Source organism: Schistocerca piceifrons, chromosome 2 (genome assembly GCF_021461385.2).
Source record: "Schistocerca piceifrons isolate TAMUIC-IGC-003096 chromosome 2, iqSchPice1.1, whole genome shotgun sequence".
Lineage (NCBI taxonomy): Eukaryota > Metazoa > Arthropoda > Insecta > Orthoptera > Acrididae > Schistocerca > Schistocerca piceifrons.
The window spans coordinates 46,812,356-46,828,569 of record NC_060139.1 but is presented as its reverse complement, the minus strand read 5'-3'; the positions used below and the strand labels follow the sequence as shown (position 1 = coordinate 46,828,569).

At 45.2% G+C, this 16,214-nt stretch overlaps 1 protein-coding gene across 1 annotated transcript in view; it reads left to right on the top strand.

The window, feature by feature from the left end:
- LOC124775138 (reversion-inducing cysteine-rich protein with Kazal motifs) overlaps positions 1-16,214 on the top strand; it is a 371,470-nt gene that overhangs the window by 88,137 nt on the left and 267,119 nt on the right. The window contains exon 2 of the mRNA XM_047249978.1: positions 15,445-15,497. Coding sequence (XP_047105934.1) covers positions 15,445-15,497 — 53 coding nt within the window. The remainder of the gene's footprint in view (positions 1-15,444; positions 15,498-16,214) is intronic.

Here is a 16,214-nt window from a genome sequence, read left to right as displayed (position 1 = left end):
TCAGCACTACCAACAGAGACGTCCAGTTGTGCAGTGAGGTGTTTGATTGCGATCCGTCGATCATCTCGAATGAGAGTGTTCGCATGTTTCAATACTGTCAGAGTAATAGCTGTGTGCGGCCGGTGGCAAGCGGGACATGGGACAGGTTTGCGCGACCTTGTCCCGATGATGACAGACGCCTCTCCCAACGACTCTCCGTGCTTTTGTTCACTGCCAGAAATATGCGATTCTCTGATTTTTTAGCTAAACAAAACCTTCGTAACAGAAGACATTTTGATGGCTACGAATAGCGCCGCCACATGTCGGAACTTCATGAGACCATAGGGGCTGAATCGGGAATCTTTCGCGATGTTCCATAAAAAATTCCACGTTTTTTCAAACGAAATTGGCCGACAAGAAGTGTGTTGCATTACTTACTCTACGCCCCTCCTAATTCCTCGCAGTATGCACTACAAAACTATCATTGCTGTAGCTTTTACCGGCTTGTCGGAGCCGAAAACCTGCGGCCGAGCATTGTTTGACAACTGAAGTGATACGAACGACAGGCGTTCCGCTGAGATAGCGCGGCGAGGCTGCTGTTGAGGAGACATGAGAGAACAGGCGAGAACAACACAGAAGCGCGGGGGCAGAGTACTCACGGCCTCGAGGCGACTCCGCCGCGATAAGCGCGTCCGTTCGCTTCCGGCCCCTCGAGATAAAAGCGGTTGCGCTCAGCTGCCTGCTAATGACCGACACCCTTCAGCGTGTGGCGCCGACACCGCGGAATACGCGCCTCTTTTCGTCTAAGTGTGTTGTAGCAGGCGTGTTTCTTTGTTTTCAAAACAGCATCGTTCCACAAAAAGTTGAGTGGCGACGTATGTTAAGTTGCAACACTTTCAGAGAAACGTTATGAAGTCCAAAGTCTTCAAAGCAATGTACCTAATTTTGACACAGTTGTTAAGGATTGCCGCGCGGGATTAGGCGAGCGGTCTACGGCGCTGCAGTCATGGACTGTGCGGCTGGTCCCGGAGGAGGTTCGAGTCTTCCCTCAGGCAGGGGTGTGTGTGTTTGTCCTTAGAATAATTTAGGTTAAGTAGTGTGTAAACTTAGGGACTAATGACTTTAGCAGTTAAGTCCCATAAGATTTCACACACATTTGAAAATTTCTTTTTGTTAAGGATTGTTGTGTGGATACACACAAACGTTTTCATGCTTGTCGAAGTTATAAGTCTTTAATTATAAACGATTTTCCAGCAAGGTGAGTCCAGAAGTTACTGATTTTGAAAAATCTGTCAGAACGAAATTAGCGTATTTTTTTGGACAAAGTTTGATATACCATTATTACAAATATCTGTTGAGCAGAATACTGGTGTCTTCTTGTGCCATATTTTTGCAGGTCTGCAAATTTCTGTGAAATAGTAGTATGCCAAATCTAACGGCTTTCTTCTTACGTGCCCGCATCTCGTGGTCGTGCGGTAGCGTTCTCGCTCCCCACGCCCGGGTTCCCGGGTTCGATTCCCGGCGGGGTCAGGGATTTTCTCTGCCTCGTGATGGCTGGGTGTTGTGTGCTGTCCTTAGGTTAGTCAGGTTTAAGTAGTTCTAAGTTCTAGGGGACTGCTGACCATAGCTGTTAAGTCCCATAGTGCTCAGAGCCATTTTTTCTTCTTACGTAAATGCCTTACAATTGTAGTACATGCAAATTCCTTCCTCAGAATGTTTTACTATAGTATTGACTAATTACATGCCGAATTAAAGTACTATAATCTCAGTGGTTTGTGAGGAAATCTAGGCGCTCAGTCCGGAACCGCGCGACTGCTACGGTCGCAGGTTCGAATCCTGCCTCGGGCATGGATGTGTGTGACGTCCTTAGGTTAGTTAGGTTTAAGTTCTAGGGGACTGATGACCACAGATGTTAAGTCCCATAGTGCTCAGAGCCATTTGAACCATTTTTTTGTGAGGAAATGGCAAACAAAGTTTCCAAAATGTGAGTTACGGGAAACCTGAATGAAAGATTTGTATTAGGCCTTATCTGGTTGAACTAGCACAAACCATATGCACTCTGCTTTTCATCCTCAAGCAGTCTTTTCTTTAACTTTAACATCTCGAGATGCTTCCGTTGAATACATTCATGATGTGCTGCAGAAAAACCCTCATTCACGGTTCCGGAAGCTATACCATGCAGTAAACGGAACTCTAATAATTTCTTTTCACAATTTTGGTCGCTTTCGTGTCCGTCCCCCCCTTATTAACGCGCAATAGTAGAAGCCATTGTTTCAAAAACAGTAGCAGTGGTGCAGCGTTTCAGAGACCATGTTGTATTAAAGAAATTAAGAATGCGGTATTTCACGGCCGGTAATTATATACTCGGCCATTTTGGTTTCATGAGCCTTATTCCGTGACCGTGGTTATACGGGCCATGGCATTCAACGTGCAAAGCATTGACGCGATCTCCGAAGTGCTGCTGAAGGCTCAGAAACGCTTCGGCTTGTGTATATGATACGTGTGCTTCAACGTGGTACACACGATCGCAACGCACTCCAGTGGCAATTCGCGGCGAGAACTACACAGCACACAACATTTCTCGAAATGGACAAGCAACTTGCAGCGCTCTCCAGTGGCAGTTTTCGTCTGTATCTGGTGCGCAAGTCACGCAGTTTGTTTACGACAGTGGACGAACTTAAAATTCCTATATTACATTTATTAAAACGCACAAGACATGCTAGTCACGTTCTTACTGACGTGTACACAAATAAGAACTTACATATCTTCGAACAAGTTGTAAGACAAAAAGGTTGTTCCATGTCCAGTCAGTAATGAAATTAGCTCATTAAAGTTTCATTACAAATAGTGCAACGCAAATATACAAGCCTCCAACCTAAGAAGAAATATTATTTTATCAGTGTCATTTTTTCCTAAAACCTTGACTTCATTCCTACTAGGCCGGCCGCTGTGGCTGAGCGGTTCTAGGCGCTTCAGTCTGGAACCGCGTTACCGCTACGGTCGGAGTTTCAAATCCTGCTTCGGACATGGATGTGTGTTCTGTCCTTAGATTAGTTATGTTTAAGTAGTTTTAAGTTCTAGGGGACTGGTAATCTCAGATGTTAAGTCCCATAGTGCTCAGAGCCATTTGAACCATTTGAGCCATTCCTACTAGATCAGTGTTTCTATCCAGTAGCACAATCTTTACACTTGATAAAAGAGTGTGCAAGATACACTGCTCAGAAAAATTACGGGTACATGACTTTGGGCGTCTGCCACACACCATTGAGCAATAAAGGAGGACTGGCTATGTTACCAAATTATAACACTATCTTTCACATATTAAGTACAGAACAAAACATCATTGCATCCTCGTTCGTGTCTCACAAGCGTCGAAAACAAAATGAAAACAATCATTCACTCTGTCATTCTGAGTTATTTTCATTTGACTCTGAGAGCTTCAATAACGCGTGCGCCCTGTGTCAGCGTTTATCATTGCGAGACACCTAGTGGCATGTTCCATGTACGTCTGTGGATATGATCCGGAGGTATCCGCTCGCATTCTTCACTGAGAGTCTGTGATAGAGCAGAAAGACCACGGACACGACTGTCAGCCATGACCCACATATGAGCGCTGGTGTTTGGGTCGGGGCTCACCGATGGTCACTCAATTACTTTAATACTCAGGCTTCGCAAGACATCCATGGTAACGTCCGCTCCATCGGTCCTGGAATTCAGGGCCACCACCGTACGCAGTAACCACCAGATGGTTCAACACGATCTCTTCTATGTAATGTTTGGTGGTAGCGTGGACCATAGACAACGCCGACCCTCTCCACAACATCACAGAACCTATGGCGAATCTGCCGATTTCGTGAATATCATTTGGCAGGTACTACTCACCACAGCTCTTCACACACAAACACTGCCATCACCTTGCATCAGAGAATATCTGGACTCGTCTGTGAATAACACATTTCGCCAGTGATGAAGTTGCTAGTTGACATGGGCACAATAGAACTGAAGGCGAGCTGCAAGATTTTGTTTCAAATGGGGTATTCGAGCAGGATATCGACACTACTGGCCATTAAAATTGCTACACCAAGAAGAAATGTAGATGATTAACGGGTATTCATTGGACAAATATATTATACTAGAAGTAACAAACGTCGTCGAACTGTTCGTGAAAATGGTTGTTGTCTTGCAAACGTCCCCATCTGTTGACTCAGGGATCGAGACGTGGCTGCACGATCCGTTGCAGCCATGCGGATAAGATGGCTATCATCTCGACTGCTAGTGATACGAGGCCGTTGGGATCAAGCACGGCGTTCCGTAATACCCTCCTGAACCCACCGATTCCATATTCTGCTAACAGTCATTGGATCTCGACCAACGAGAGCAGCAATGCGATACGGTAAACCGCAATCGCGATAGGCTACAATCCGACCTTTATCAAAGTCGGAAACGTGATGGTACGCATTTCTCCTCCTTACACGAGGCATCACAACAACGTTTGACCAGGCAACGCCGGTGAACTGCTGTGTGTGTATGAGAAATCGGTTGGAAACTTTCCTCATGTCAGCACGTTGTAGGTGTCGCCACCGGCGCCAACCTTGTGTGAATGCTCTGACAAGCTAATCATTTGCATATCACCGCATCTTGTTCCTGTCGGTTACATTTCGCGTCTGTAGCACGTCATCTTCTTGGTGTAGCAATTATAATGGCCAGTAGTGTATTTCGTAGGGTCCATTCTCGTAACCTGTTCATTACCATTTGATTGGGCACAATGGTCTAATGGAGATCGTCTTGCAGTGCTGTAGCGGTATCAATAAGACGCCGGAAAGTAGAGATGCCCAGATATCGGTCCTCAAGTGGCGTTCTAATGCATCGGCGACCTTCGCCAACTGACCTTGTGTACTGACCTGTCTACCCGTAACGTGTCCACAACCTATGGACGACACAAAGAGTGGCATTGGCATCTGCAGCAACATAACGAAAAGTCGATCCTTTTTGGATCAAACATATCGACCTTACAGCTTGCATTGCATTAAGATGTTGCACTGCATGTGCGTGGTTGAATACAACGTCCACAAATGACAACTGCCATCTGTGTCCATCACTATAAAACACTGTGGTACCGGTACTTACTTCCTTCTGAGGGATCACCTAGCACTGTAATGCATAGCACAGACAATAGATGCCGAATGATTTTAATTGCCTATGTTGAAAACGAAGATCTCGGGCCATATAGTAAGAGACAAGGGCAGCCTGTATCAAATCAGATCTAAGAGACCGGACGTTGATACATGTTTTTCCCTAATTCATTTGAATAGTGTATTACTGTAAGTGGTGCAAGCTCTCTTGTAGATGAAGCCAATCGAACAAACTCATTCTGGGAGGGAGCGTAATTATACTGCAACAACATCTAATATTACAGAACACGCTTCTATCAAATTAATAAGAAACTTTCAGAAAACGTGAAAGTGAATAAAAAATATTTAGAATTAACGAGACACTAAACAGCTAATACCACTTCGTAATTTCACAGCTCAGCGTCTCTACCCAGTACACTATGCTGACCTTCCAGAAGGTTCGACCATGTTTTGTGGATTACCGTCAGCTGAATGTTTCAGTCGCCGATATGTGATTAACAGACAATCATACCAAGAACAATGCATTTCTGATGGATCTTCAGTGTGCCGTTGGTTGCCTTGAAATGGAATGCTTTCATAACAAACAAGTTACTTTACGAAAATTCTTTAGCTACCAACATGATGTTTCCTGTTATTTTATTACAACAAATCGTGGCAATAGTGACGCATTTTTGAGGGATACCCAGACTGCTGGCACCTTGAAATGACATTTATTCATAGGATGTTAGTTATAACATAAAACCTACCAAATAACTGAAATCCAGTATGACATCTCCCAACACTCTTCTGATAAGAGAGATGGCTTCCATGTGACTTAGGTGTCGTTCTTCCATCTCACTGGTCTACATTCAAATTCATGTTCAGAATATCTGACATGATTTATTGTGCTCTGCACATTCAAAAGAAAATCCGCAGTCTGCTTTTTCCACACTTCGGCGTTACAAACTCAGCACTCTAATCGTTGGTATTCGAATGCACAGTCCATGTGACGACTGCTTAAGACAGGTTTCTGTGCCTAAAGTTTGGTCTCCTTCTGTGAAAGACATCTACAAGAGCTACAGTTATTTAATTTTAAAATCTCAGAAAGGAGGCGCTGACAAACTGTTTCGACAGTGTCGCTTGCAGAGATTGTTGGGAAGAAAGATATGGGAATATTAAATTAAGGGAGAATCGTTTATGGACACACAGTGGATCGACTGTTAAAGCTGAAGAAAAGACGTAGGTGTTTTTATTGGTGATAACGGATGCTTGACAAAAAAAAAAATTGCTAGTTGGACAGACGAAAGGTACGAAAAGTTGCAGAAATGAGAACAGCGGGAAACGTTACATCAGGATTGAAGGTCAGGTGGCAGATGAAGGAATTCTGCTACCTAGGCGGTAAAATAACCAACGACGGACGAAACAAGGAGGACATCAAAAGCAGACCAGCAATAGCAAAAAGGGCATTCCTGGCCAAGATAAGTCTACTAGTATCAAACATAGGTCTTAAGTTCAAGAAGAAATTTCTGAGAATGTACGTCTGGCGTACAGCATTGTATGGTAGTAAAACATGGACTGTGGGAAAAGCGGAACGGAAGAGAATCGAAGCATTTGAAATGTGGTGCTACAGACGAATGTTGAGAATTAGGTGGATTGATAAGGAAACGAATGAGGAAGTTCTGCGCAGAATCGGAGACAAAAGGAATATGTGGAAAACACTGACAAGTAGAAGAGGCAGAATGATAGGACATCTGTTAAGGGATCAGGGAATGCATTCCATGGTACTAGCGGGAGCTGTAGAGGACAAAAACCGTATAGGAAGGTAGAGATTGGAGTTCAAGAGCAAATAATTGAGGGCAAAGGTTTTAAGTGCTACTGTGAAATGAAGAGGTTGTCAAGGAGGGGAATTGGTAATTGGTGGCGAGCGTCATCAAACCAGTCAGAAGACTGATTACCAAAAAAAAAAAAAAAAAAAAGGTCATTTCTATTTCTTTCACCTTTAGCAGTACCTGCAATGTGAAAACTGCCACACTGCACTAGGTTCAGAGTCCACGTTTAACTGTAGATCTCCCTATAATTAACATGGTGGGTATTTCAACATCGGAGAAAGAGAAGCGCATACCAAGAGCTGTGAGGACGAGGCGTGAGTCGTGCTTGGGTAGCTCTGTTGGTAGAGCACTTGCCCGCGAAAGACAAAGGTCCCGAGTTCGTGTCTCGGTCCGACACACAGTTTTAATCTGCCAGGAAGTTTCATATCAGCGCACACTCCGCTGTAGAGTGAAAATCTCATTCTGGAAGGGCATACCACTTCCAATGAGATCACCCCTAGTACCGAAATGTGGTCTTCAAACCAACCTTCGGTTCATGAAAGCTTTACCTATATGCTACCCAAATCCGAGCTTGTGATCCGCCTCTAAGAAACTTGTCTTCAAGAAGATGCTAAACCTAAATTCCAGTCTTTTTTCAAAATTAAACCCAACAAAGTGAGTCAGCATCCTTGCTCAGTGACAACAACGGTTCCCGACAGACCACCGAAGTTAAGCGCTGCCGGGCTTGGCTATCACTTGTGTGGATGAGCATCCAAGTCCGCCAAGAGCTGTTGGCAAGCGGGAAGCACCCAGTCCTGAGGCCAACTGGGGAGCTACTCGATCGAGAAGTAGTGGTTCCGGTCACGAAAACCGACAACGGCAAGAGAGTGGTGTGCTGACCACATGCCCCTCGATCTCCGCATCTAGTGACGTCTACCGGGTGAGGATGACGGCCGGCCGGTGTGGCCGAGCGGTTCTAGGCGCTTCAGTCTGGAACCGCGCGACCGATACGTTCGCAGGTTCGAATCCTGCCTCGGGTATGGATGTGTGTGATGTCCTTAGGTTAGTTAGGTTTAAATGGTTCTAAGTTCTAGGGGACTGATGACCTCAGATGTTAAGTCCCATAGTGCTCAGAGCCATCTGAACCATTTTTTGAGGATGACTGGGCGGTCGGTCGGTCCCGTTGGGCCTTCCGAAGCCTGTCCTGGCGCAGAGAGAGGAGTAACAAAGTGACATTACACTGGTACACTTTGATCGGGTAGTTACAGATCCTTCCTTTGCTCCCTATACCGTACAAAAGTGCCCGCTGAACAATGGTGGCGGCGTTGCTTATAATCTTACTCACCTCCCCGACACGAATCCTACTTCAGCGGAAAATCCTGTGGCCCTCGCGCCCGCGTCACTCAGAAGCACTCGACAGGCAGGAGCTTTGATGTGGACGAGACGTCAGAAGTCGCGGCACACCTCTCACACGCCATTCCCCCCCCCCCCCCCCCCACAAGGGGCCCTCCACGCGGCCGCCAGTGCAGGCCAGGAGCACCTGGGCGCACCTCGGCCCCGGGCGCTGCCTTAATGACGTCCTCGAGCCGCAGCAAGTGGTCGGCCGGCGCCGCAACCCCTTCTAGCGCGGTTGCAGGCGCCGCCGCCAGACAGCGCCACCCGCCGCGGTAGTGGCGCGCCGTCGCGACGCCTGTTTCAGCTGCCAGCCACCGTGCCGCCTGCCCTTAATTGCGAATTCCTCTGCGACGCCCCTGATCACCCTCGTGGTGGAACTGGCAACGCTTTCGGACGTCCCTCGCACACCAGCTGCCGACACAAATCGCTTCCAGAGCTCTTCCCCATAACAACGAGCACCCATAACCTCATGGACCTATTACTTTCCTAGTTAAATCTGCTAAATATTGCAGTACTTTTTTCACATATATACGTTGCGAGGTGCTGGGGCTAGCAGTGTATTTAGCACTAAATTCTTCTAGAATCTTCATATGTAAATGATGCTCTAAGCTCTCCTTTACTAACTCCGACTTTTGCTGTTGCACATGGATTAAGAAGAAACGCAAACTGACTGTAATCGACCCTGCAAGTGGAGTAGAAAAGAGTTTGGCACCTGCAATAATTTAATTTGATAGAAATTAATTAAATAAGGGAATGTTTCATTAACATAGTGAGAAATGAAAGGGTTGCTTTACCGATCCACAGAATGAAAGTTCTGTCCAAAAATAACAATGTGATTTATTATGACCAAACTCAAAATAATAAACAAAACACATGAAACATTTAGAATACGTCAAATTGGATACTCAAATGAATGCTGTGAAGGTGAAGTTGGCCACAAACTAGATTGTGACATTTATCACGAAGTGGTATGTGGAGCCAATTCCTTGCAACTCAAATCTTAAGAGAAACACCCAGCCAACCCAACACTAATTGCTGCTACAGTAGTGAGAACTCAGAAAATGAACACCCAAGACAGAAAAAGTTAGAAAAGACGAACAGGCGCGCTCTGCTGAGCTTTGATTATCACCTAGCAAAATTCCCTAATCTGCTGGTTCTGCGGACATACATTACCAAGCTGTCTTCTTAACTGCAAGGACACGATCTGGCGTACCGGAGGCGATGGCTGGTTGCTACGACGTCCCGTCGTGGTGATGATAATGTCGCGACTATAGCCCGAAACAAACTATCCTGGTGTGGTTGTTCCAGACTAAAGACTTCCTAGCAATACAAATGCGCCTCTGAGGGAGACAAAGAAGGCCCGCCACACAATCACTGATGGTACAGTGATTGATTTTAACAAGCGAAGTCACACAGTAACTCCGATATAGTCAGCTTTAGCCAAAACTGCTCAAGACAGATAACATAGGCCGCTTATACACAGAACGCTCAATTGACAACTGTACTCGGAAAGTTACGTTGAAGTCGAAATTTCAGCAACTTCGTCAAACAGTTACAATTAAACAAAAGTATATTAGACAGCCAACGGAAGGCAGGCTGTCCAGAGCAGAGAGAGCTCAGTCTTGTAAGCTACTCCGACCGGAAGGCGAGAGCCGACCCTCTCAAGAGCACCCGTACAAGCCGACCACAGAACATTCCCGTCCCCACGACAGTGGCCGTGGTTAAACGTTCCAATCAGCAACTCGAAAACCGGCGGAAAATTCCACTCTATTGCCAACTCAGTACTAGTTCACCAATGGAGATACTTGGCGCCAGTTTCTGCGCCGATTTTGCTACGTCACGGAGTTATCCCGTGAGCAAGCCAATCACAGTTATGATTTTGGAGAAAACGCGGGAATTTGCCCGCCAAGACTGCCTGGGAACACAAGTCTTTCCCACACCTGGCTGGTAGCCCGCAAGAAAGTGTTTTCACTAAGTTTCTGCGAAGTAACGGAATCTCTAGCCCGGCCACTCAGTCAGGCCCCTGTGGGCGTGTCGCCGCCGCTCTTATGACAATGTCAGCGTCTGGAAAGCATCCACTCGACTCCCTCCCATCCGTCGGCTTAACCCTTTCAAAATCATAAGAACCTGCCTGTCACTGGAACCACCCAGGTGACTAGAGACGCTTCGTGGGAAGTCCGCGTTTGAAGGAATAGCAACTTTTCACTGCATGCAATTAGGGAGGAAAATCGAATTACTCAGAGTAAGATAGAAATATGAGAGGGGGCTCATGCCATCTCTCAACGTATTAAGTAAAGGTTATAGATCGCAGAATACAGTATCACCCAAGCGATACGTTCAGCGTTGTACAAGAACCAACACTGGGGAGTAGGCTCCAATCGCCACGGCCCGTTACTCGGACTTCGGTAGGTCACGTACCGGTTTTAGTTGAACTATATTAGAACAAATAAGCCCTCGGTCACAAATATTAAGTCAAAATTGACCAGGTTTCGACGCTACTATGAGCGTCGTCTTCAGAATGAAACTAACTGTTCTAAAACATAATAGGTATATAAGACATCAATAAACTGAAGTGGGTACTGACTGGAAAGAGATGCAGTACTTACAAGTCACATTCTAAAAAAAATTTAAGCCGGAAAGGCGACAACATGAAAAGTTGTAAATGAGATAAGATGGTGAGCGCTAAGGGCTGCTTGTACCTGAGTGAACACGGGTTGCAACAAAACTCTTATTTACAACTTTTCATGACGCCGCCTTTCTGGCTTAAATTATGTGACTTGTAAGTAATGCATCTCTTTCCAGTCAGTACACACTTCAGTTTATTAATGTCTTATATACCTATTATGTTTTGGAGAGAAGTCTGAGAAAATCATTGCGCCATTGAGCAAATGATGCTGCTCCTACTGACTAACAGAGATACTTTCGCTCGATGTCAGAGCTGCATCTGGTAGTTGCAGTCTGTACCTGACGGCCAGGATGATGAATAGTTTCATCTCTCGAGTATTGCAATCGCTGACGGGGTTCTAAGTATCGTCATCAGTTACATCAACAGCCTCTGCAGACAAAACAGGAGTTTCAGGGAATCAAGAACACCTGCCAACATGAGTAACTTAGAAGGAGATACCCTCTGGCCCGGTCCATATTGTATACCAGTTAGGTTCCTTTCAGATTATGCTGATGCATCAGCTCCATACTTAACAATCATATACAACCGCTTCCTCGACGATAAATCTGTGCCGCGCGGGATTAGCCGAGCGGTCTGAGGCGCTGCAGTCATGGACTGTGCGGCTGGTCCCGCCGGAGGTTCGAGTCCTCCCTCGGACATGGGTGTGTCTGTTTGTCCTTAGGATAACTTAGGTTAAGTAATGTGTAAGCGTAGGGACTGAAGACCTTAGCAGTTAAGTCCCATAAGATTTCACACGCATTTGAACGCGTTTTTGACAAATCTGTAGCCAAGGTCTTGAAAGTTGCACAGGTCACACAAATATTCAAGGAAGGCAATAGGAGCAATCCACTAAAGTACAGACTTGTATATGATTAAAGTCGATATTCAACAGGGTACTGGAACACACAAAGTGTTCAAACATTATAAATTACCTCGAAGAGAACGGTCTGTTGACTCACAATCAACTGGGATTTAGAAAACGTCGTTATTGTAAAACACAAGTAGTTCTTTACCCACACAAAGTGTTGATAGCTATCGATAAGGGATTTCAAACCGATTCCTTATTTCTAGATTTCCAGAGGGCTCTTCGCACCATGTAATCAAATTGCATGCTTATGGAATATTATCTGAGTTATGCGACAGGATTCGTGATTTCCTGTCAGAGAAGTCGCACTTCGCAGTAGTTGACGGTAAGTCATCGAATAAAACAAAAATGGTTTCTGGAGTTCCATAAGGTTGTGTTACACGCTCGCTGCTGTTCCCTTTTGCACTACTGGCCATTAAAATTGCTACACCAAGAAGAAATGCAGATGATAAACGGGTATTCATTGGACAAATATATTATACTAGAATTGACATGTGATTACATTTTCCCGTAATTTGGGTGCATAGATTCTGAAAAATCAGTAGCCAGAACAACCACCTATGGCCGTAATAAAGGCCTTGATACGCCTGGGCATTGAGTCAAACAGGGCTTGGTTGGCGTGTGCAGGTACAGATGCCGATGCAGCTTCAACACGATACCACAGTTCATCAAGAGTAACTGGCGTATTGTGAGGAGCCAGTTGTTCGGCCACCATTGGCCAGACGTTTTCAATTGGTGAGAGATCTGGAGAATGTACTGGCCAGGGCAGCAGTCGAACATTTTCTGTATCCCGAAAGACCCGTACAGGACCTGCAACATGCGGGCGTGCATTATCCTGCTGAAATGTAGGGTTTGGCAGGGATCGAATGAGGGGTAGAACCACGGATCGTAAAACATCTGAAATGTAACGTCCACTGTTCAAAGTGCCGTCAGTGCGAATAAGAGGTGACCGAGACGTGTAACCAATGGCACTCCATACCATCACGCCGGGTGATACGCCAGTATGGCGATGACGAATACACACTTCCAATGTGCGTTCACCATGATGTCGCCTAACACGGTTGCAACCATTATGATGCTGTTAACAGAACTTGGATTCATCCGAAAAAATGACGTATTGCCATTCGTGCACCCAGGTTCGTCGTTGAGTACACCATCGCAGGCGCTCCTGTCTGTGATGCAAGGTCAAGGCTAACCGCAGCCATGGTCTCCGAGCTCCGAGCTGATAGTCTATGCTGCTGCAAACGTCGTCGAACTGTTCTTGCAGATGGTTGTTGTCTTGCAAACGTCCCCATCTGTTGACTCAGGGATCGAGACGTGGTTGCACGATCCGTTACAGCAATGCGGATAAGATGCCTGTCATCTCGACTGCTAGTGATACGAGGCCGTTGGGATCCAGCACGTCGTTCCGTATTACCCTCCTGAACCCACCGATTTCATATTCTGATAACAGTCATTGGATCTCGACCAACGCGAGCAGCAATGTCGCGATACGATAAACCGCAATCGCGATAGGCTACAATCCGACGTTTATCAAAGTCGGAAACGTGATGGTACGCATTTCTCCTCCTTACACGAGGCATCACAACAACGTTTCACCAGGGAACGCCAGTCAACTGCTGTTTGTGTTTGAGAAATCGGTTGGAAACTTTCCTCATGTCGGCACGTTGTAGGTGCCAACCTTGTGTGAATGCTCTGAAAAGCTAATCATTTGCATATGACAGCATCTTCTTCCTGTCGGTTAAATTTCGCGTCTGTAGCAGGTCATCTTCGTCGTGTAGCAATTTTGATGGCCAGTAGTCTATATATAACGGTTGAGGAGACAATCTGAGCTGCCGCCTTGGTTGTTTGCAGATGATACTGTTATTTATCACCTAGTTAAGTCAGGAATTACAGTTTTGAACAATTTGATTTGAAACCGAACCAGAGACTCTATTTTCTTGGCAGAACATTTAGAAGATGCACCAGATCTACTAAAGAGACTGCTACAATGTGCTTCTCCGTCCTCGTTTGGAGTACTGCTGCTTGGTGTGGAATTCTTACCAAATGGTGTTAAAGGATTACATCGAGAAAGTTCAAAGAAGGAGAGCACGATTCGCATTAACGAGAAATAGAGAGAGTGTGTCACTAAGATGATAGAGGATTTGGGTGAACATAATTGAAGTAGGTGTTTCTTGTTGTGGCGGGATGTTCTCACAAAATTTTAATCACCAACCTCCTCCTCAGAGCTCGCATGGAAAGATGAAGGCGTTGGTTTTTTCCCGCACGCTGTTCTAGAGTGCAGTAATAGAGAATCATTGTGAAGGTAGTTCGGTGAAGCCACTGCCAGGCACTTAAGTTTGACTTGCATAGTAGCTAAGTAGTTGTAGTTGTAGATACAGATGTGCAGTGTGTAGTTAGTGCAACACGAATTACTAGACCGAACATTTTTCAGCAAATACTAGCTTAATGTTAGATATGTGAACAGTATACTGTAACCCTTTATCAGATAGCTAACACTAACGAAAAGACAAGACAATACAAGACGACACAGTATTATAAAATTTTTCAATCATAGAAACTGTCCTGTCATCAAAGACAAACGCATTGGCGGTGAACTTGAGGGGAAATATATTTGCACCCACTACGTGCCAAACCATCACGAACAATGTGATCTATAAACCATGACTTATGCTAGCACATCGCGTGATTTTACTGCCATTTTCATGTGTACGTCACTTCAGTGTGGGTATCTCACGAAAATGGTCTTTTAAACCTAAACATGTTGTATAACTAAGAAGAGATTTTACTGAATATACTGCCTAAGTGGAGAAATGTCGCTTTCAAGCAACAGATGTATGACTGTACTGTACACATGAAGAAGATATACAAAAGACGGTATTTACTTATTTAGACAAATTAAAACCAAGACATATGACGGGTAGTTGATGTTCCCTTCATAAACTGGGAATAGAATTGCCAAACACAAGATCAGCGTTGCTAAAAACAGCTACTGCTAGCCATCAGTGGTCACCCATAAAGAAATTGTGTCTGGCAGTCGCTCCGTTGAGTACTATATCCACACAGAAGTGTGCAATTGAAAAGGCCATACCTGTACATTATGCACACACATTCCACGCTCTGCCCAGACGCAACAGCCGCGCAGGGTAGCTGCTCGGTCCGGGGCGGCAACGGTTTGCGCGGGTCCCCCCGTCCGAAGTTCGAGTCCTCTTTCGGACATGGGTGTGTGTTGACCTTAGCGTAAGTTAGTTTAAGTTAGTTAAGTAGTGTATAAGCCTAGGGACCGAGGACCTCGGCAGTTTGGCCCCGTAGGAACTTCTCACAAATTTCCAAATTTCCGAACGCAATAAAAACTCCGTGTTGTCTTCAGCGAATGTAAACAAACAACGTAAAAAAACCAGTCCATTCGCTGAATAATGTACATGGTGGAACCTCTTCACCGTGATTTTTCTTTGTATTTTGTGTTTCTGTGTAATTAGTACATGTAATATTGCAAGGAGAGAGATCCTCGTTGAACAACCGGTATCAAGAAGAATAATATTGCCTTATAATAAATGCTGTGTTTCTTGCATCTTCCCTGTGGGTGATTTTCGTGCAGTGAGCAAGACTTGTGTGTTGCAGACGCCTCGTGCTGCTCTGACGTCAGCGGATCCTGCAGGACGGCGTGCGAGCAGGTGAGTCCTTGAGCTCTCCTACCTCTGTCGCAGCAGGTAGCAGATGCTCAGCTTATCGTAGAATGACATACATTTAATATACTTGCTCCATAAAATGATGACAGACTTCGTTATCTCGTCTCGAAGGCGATAATCTATGGGCAAACAGGAGCGAAAAGTTTCAAATAAACAGCATGACGCGGAGTTATCCATTGCTATTGAAACGTCCCCTTTGAAAAATTAATGAATTACTATGCTGATAAACCTCTTACATTATTTGACTTTCAAAAAGCTGAGCAGAACTGAACGTACTCAGACATTTCGTTCTTTACCTATTCTGATCAATACTAAACTGACACACAATATTTTTAGCGCAACGCAATCTGACTTTCAATAACAAAAGATGGCTCTGACTAACATTAACCTATACGTTTCACAAATCACTTACCTCACAAAAATCTTCGTTACTCTAACTACTGCAATACAGCGAGCGCCACTACTGCCAGCTAAATAAAAGATTCATACTACTGAAGGCGCTAACTACTGATAGGCATAGTTAGCAAATGAAAGATTTTGATAGAGAACAAACAATGTTGCCATACCAGTTCATGACATCCAGTCTTACAAATTTACTGTCTCTGATGGACACACGTCCAGATCATCCGCTCTCAAAACTCCGCCATCTCTCTCCCCACATTCACCACTGCTGGCGGCTCACCTCCAACTGCGCAACGCTAC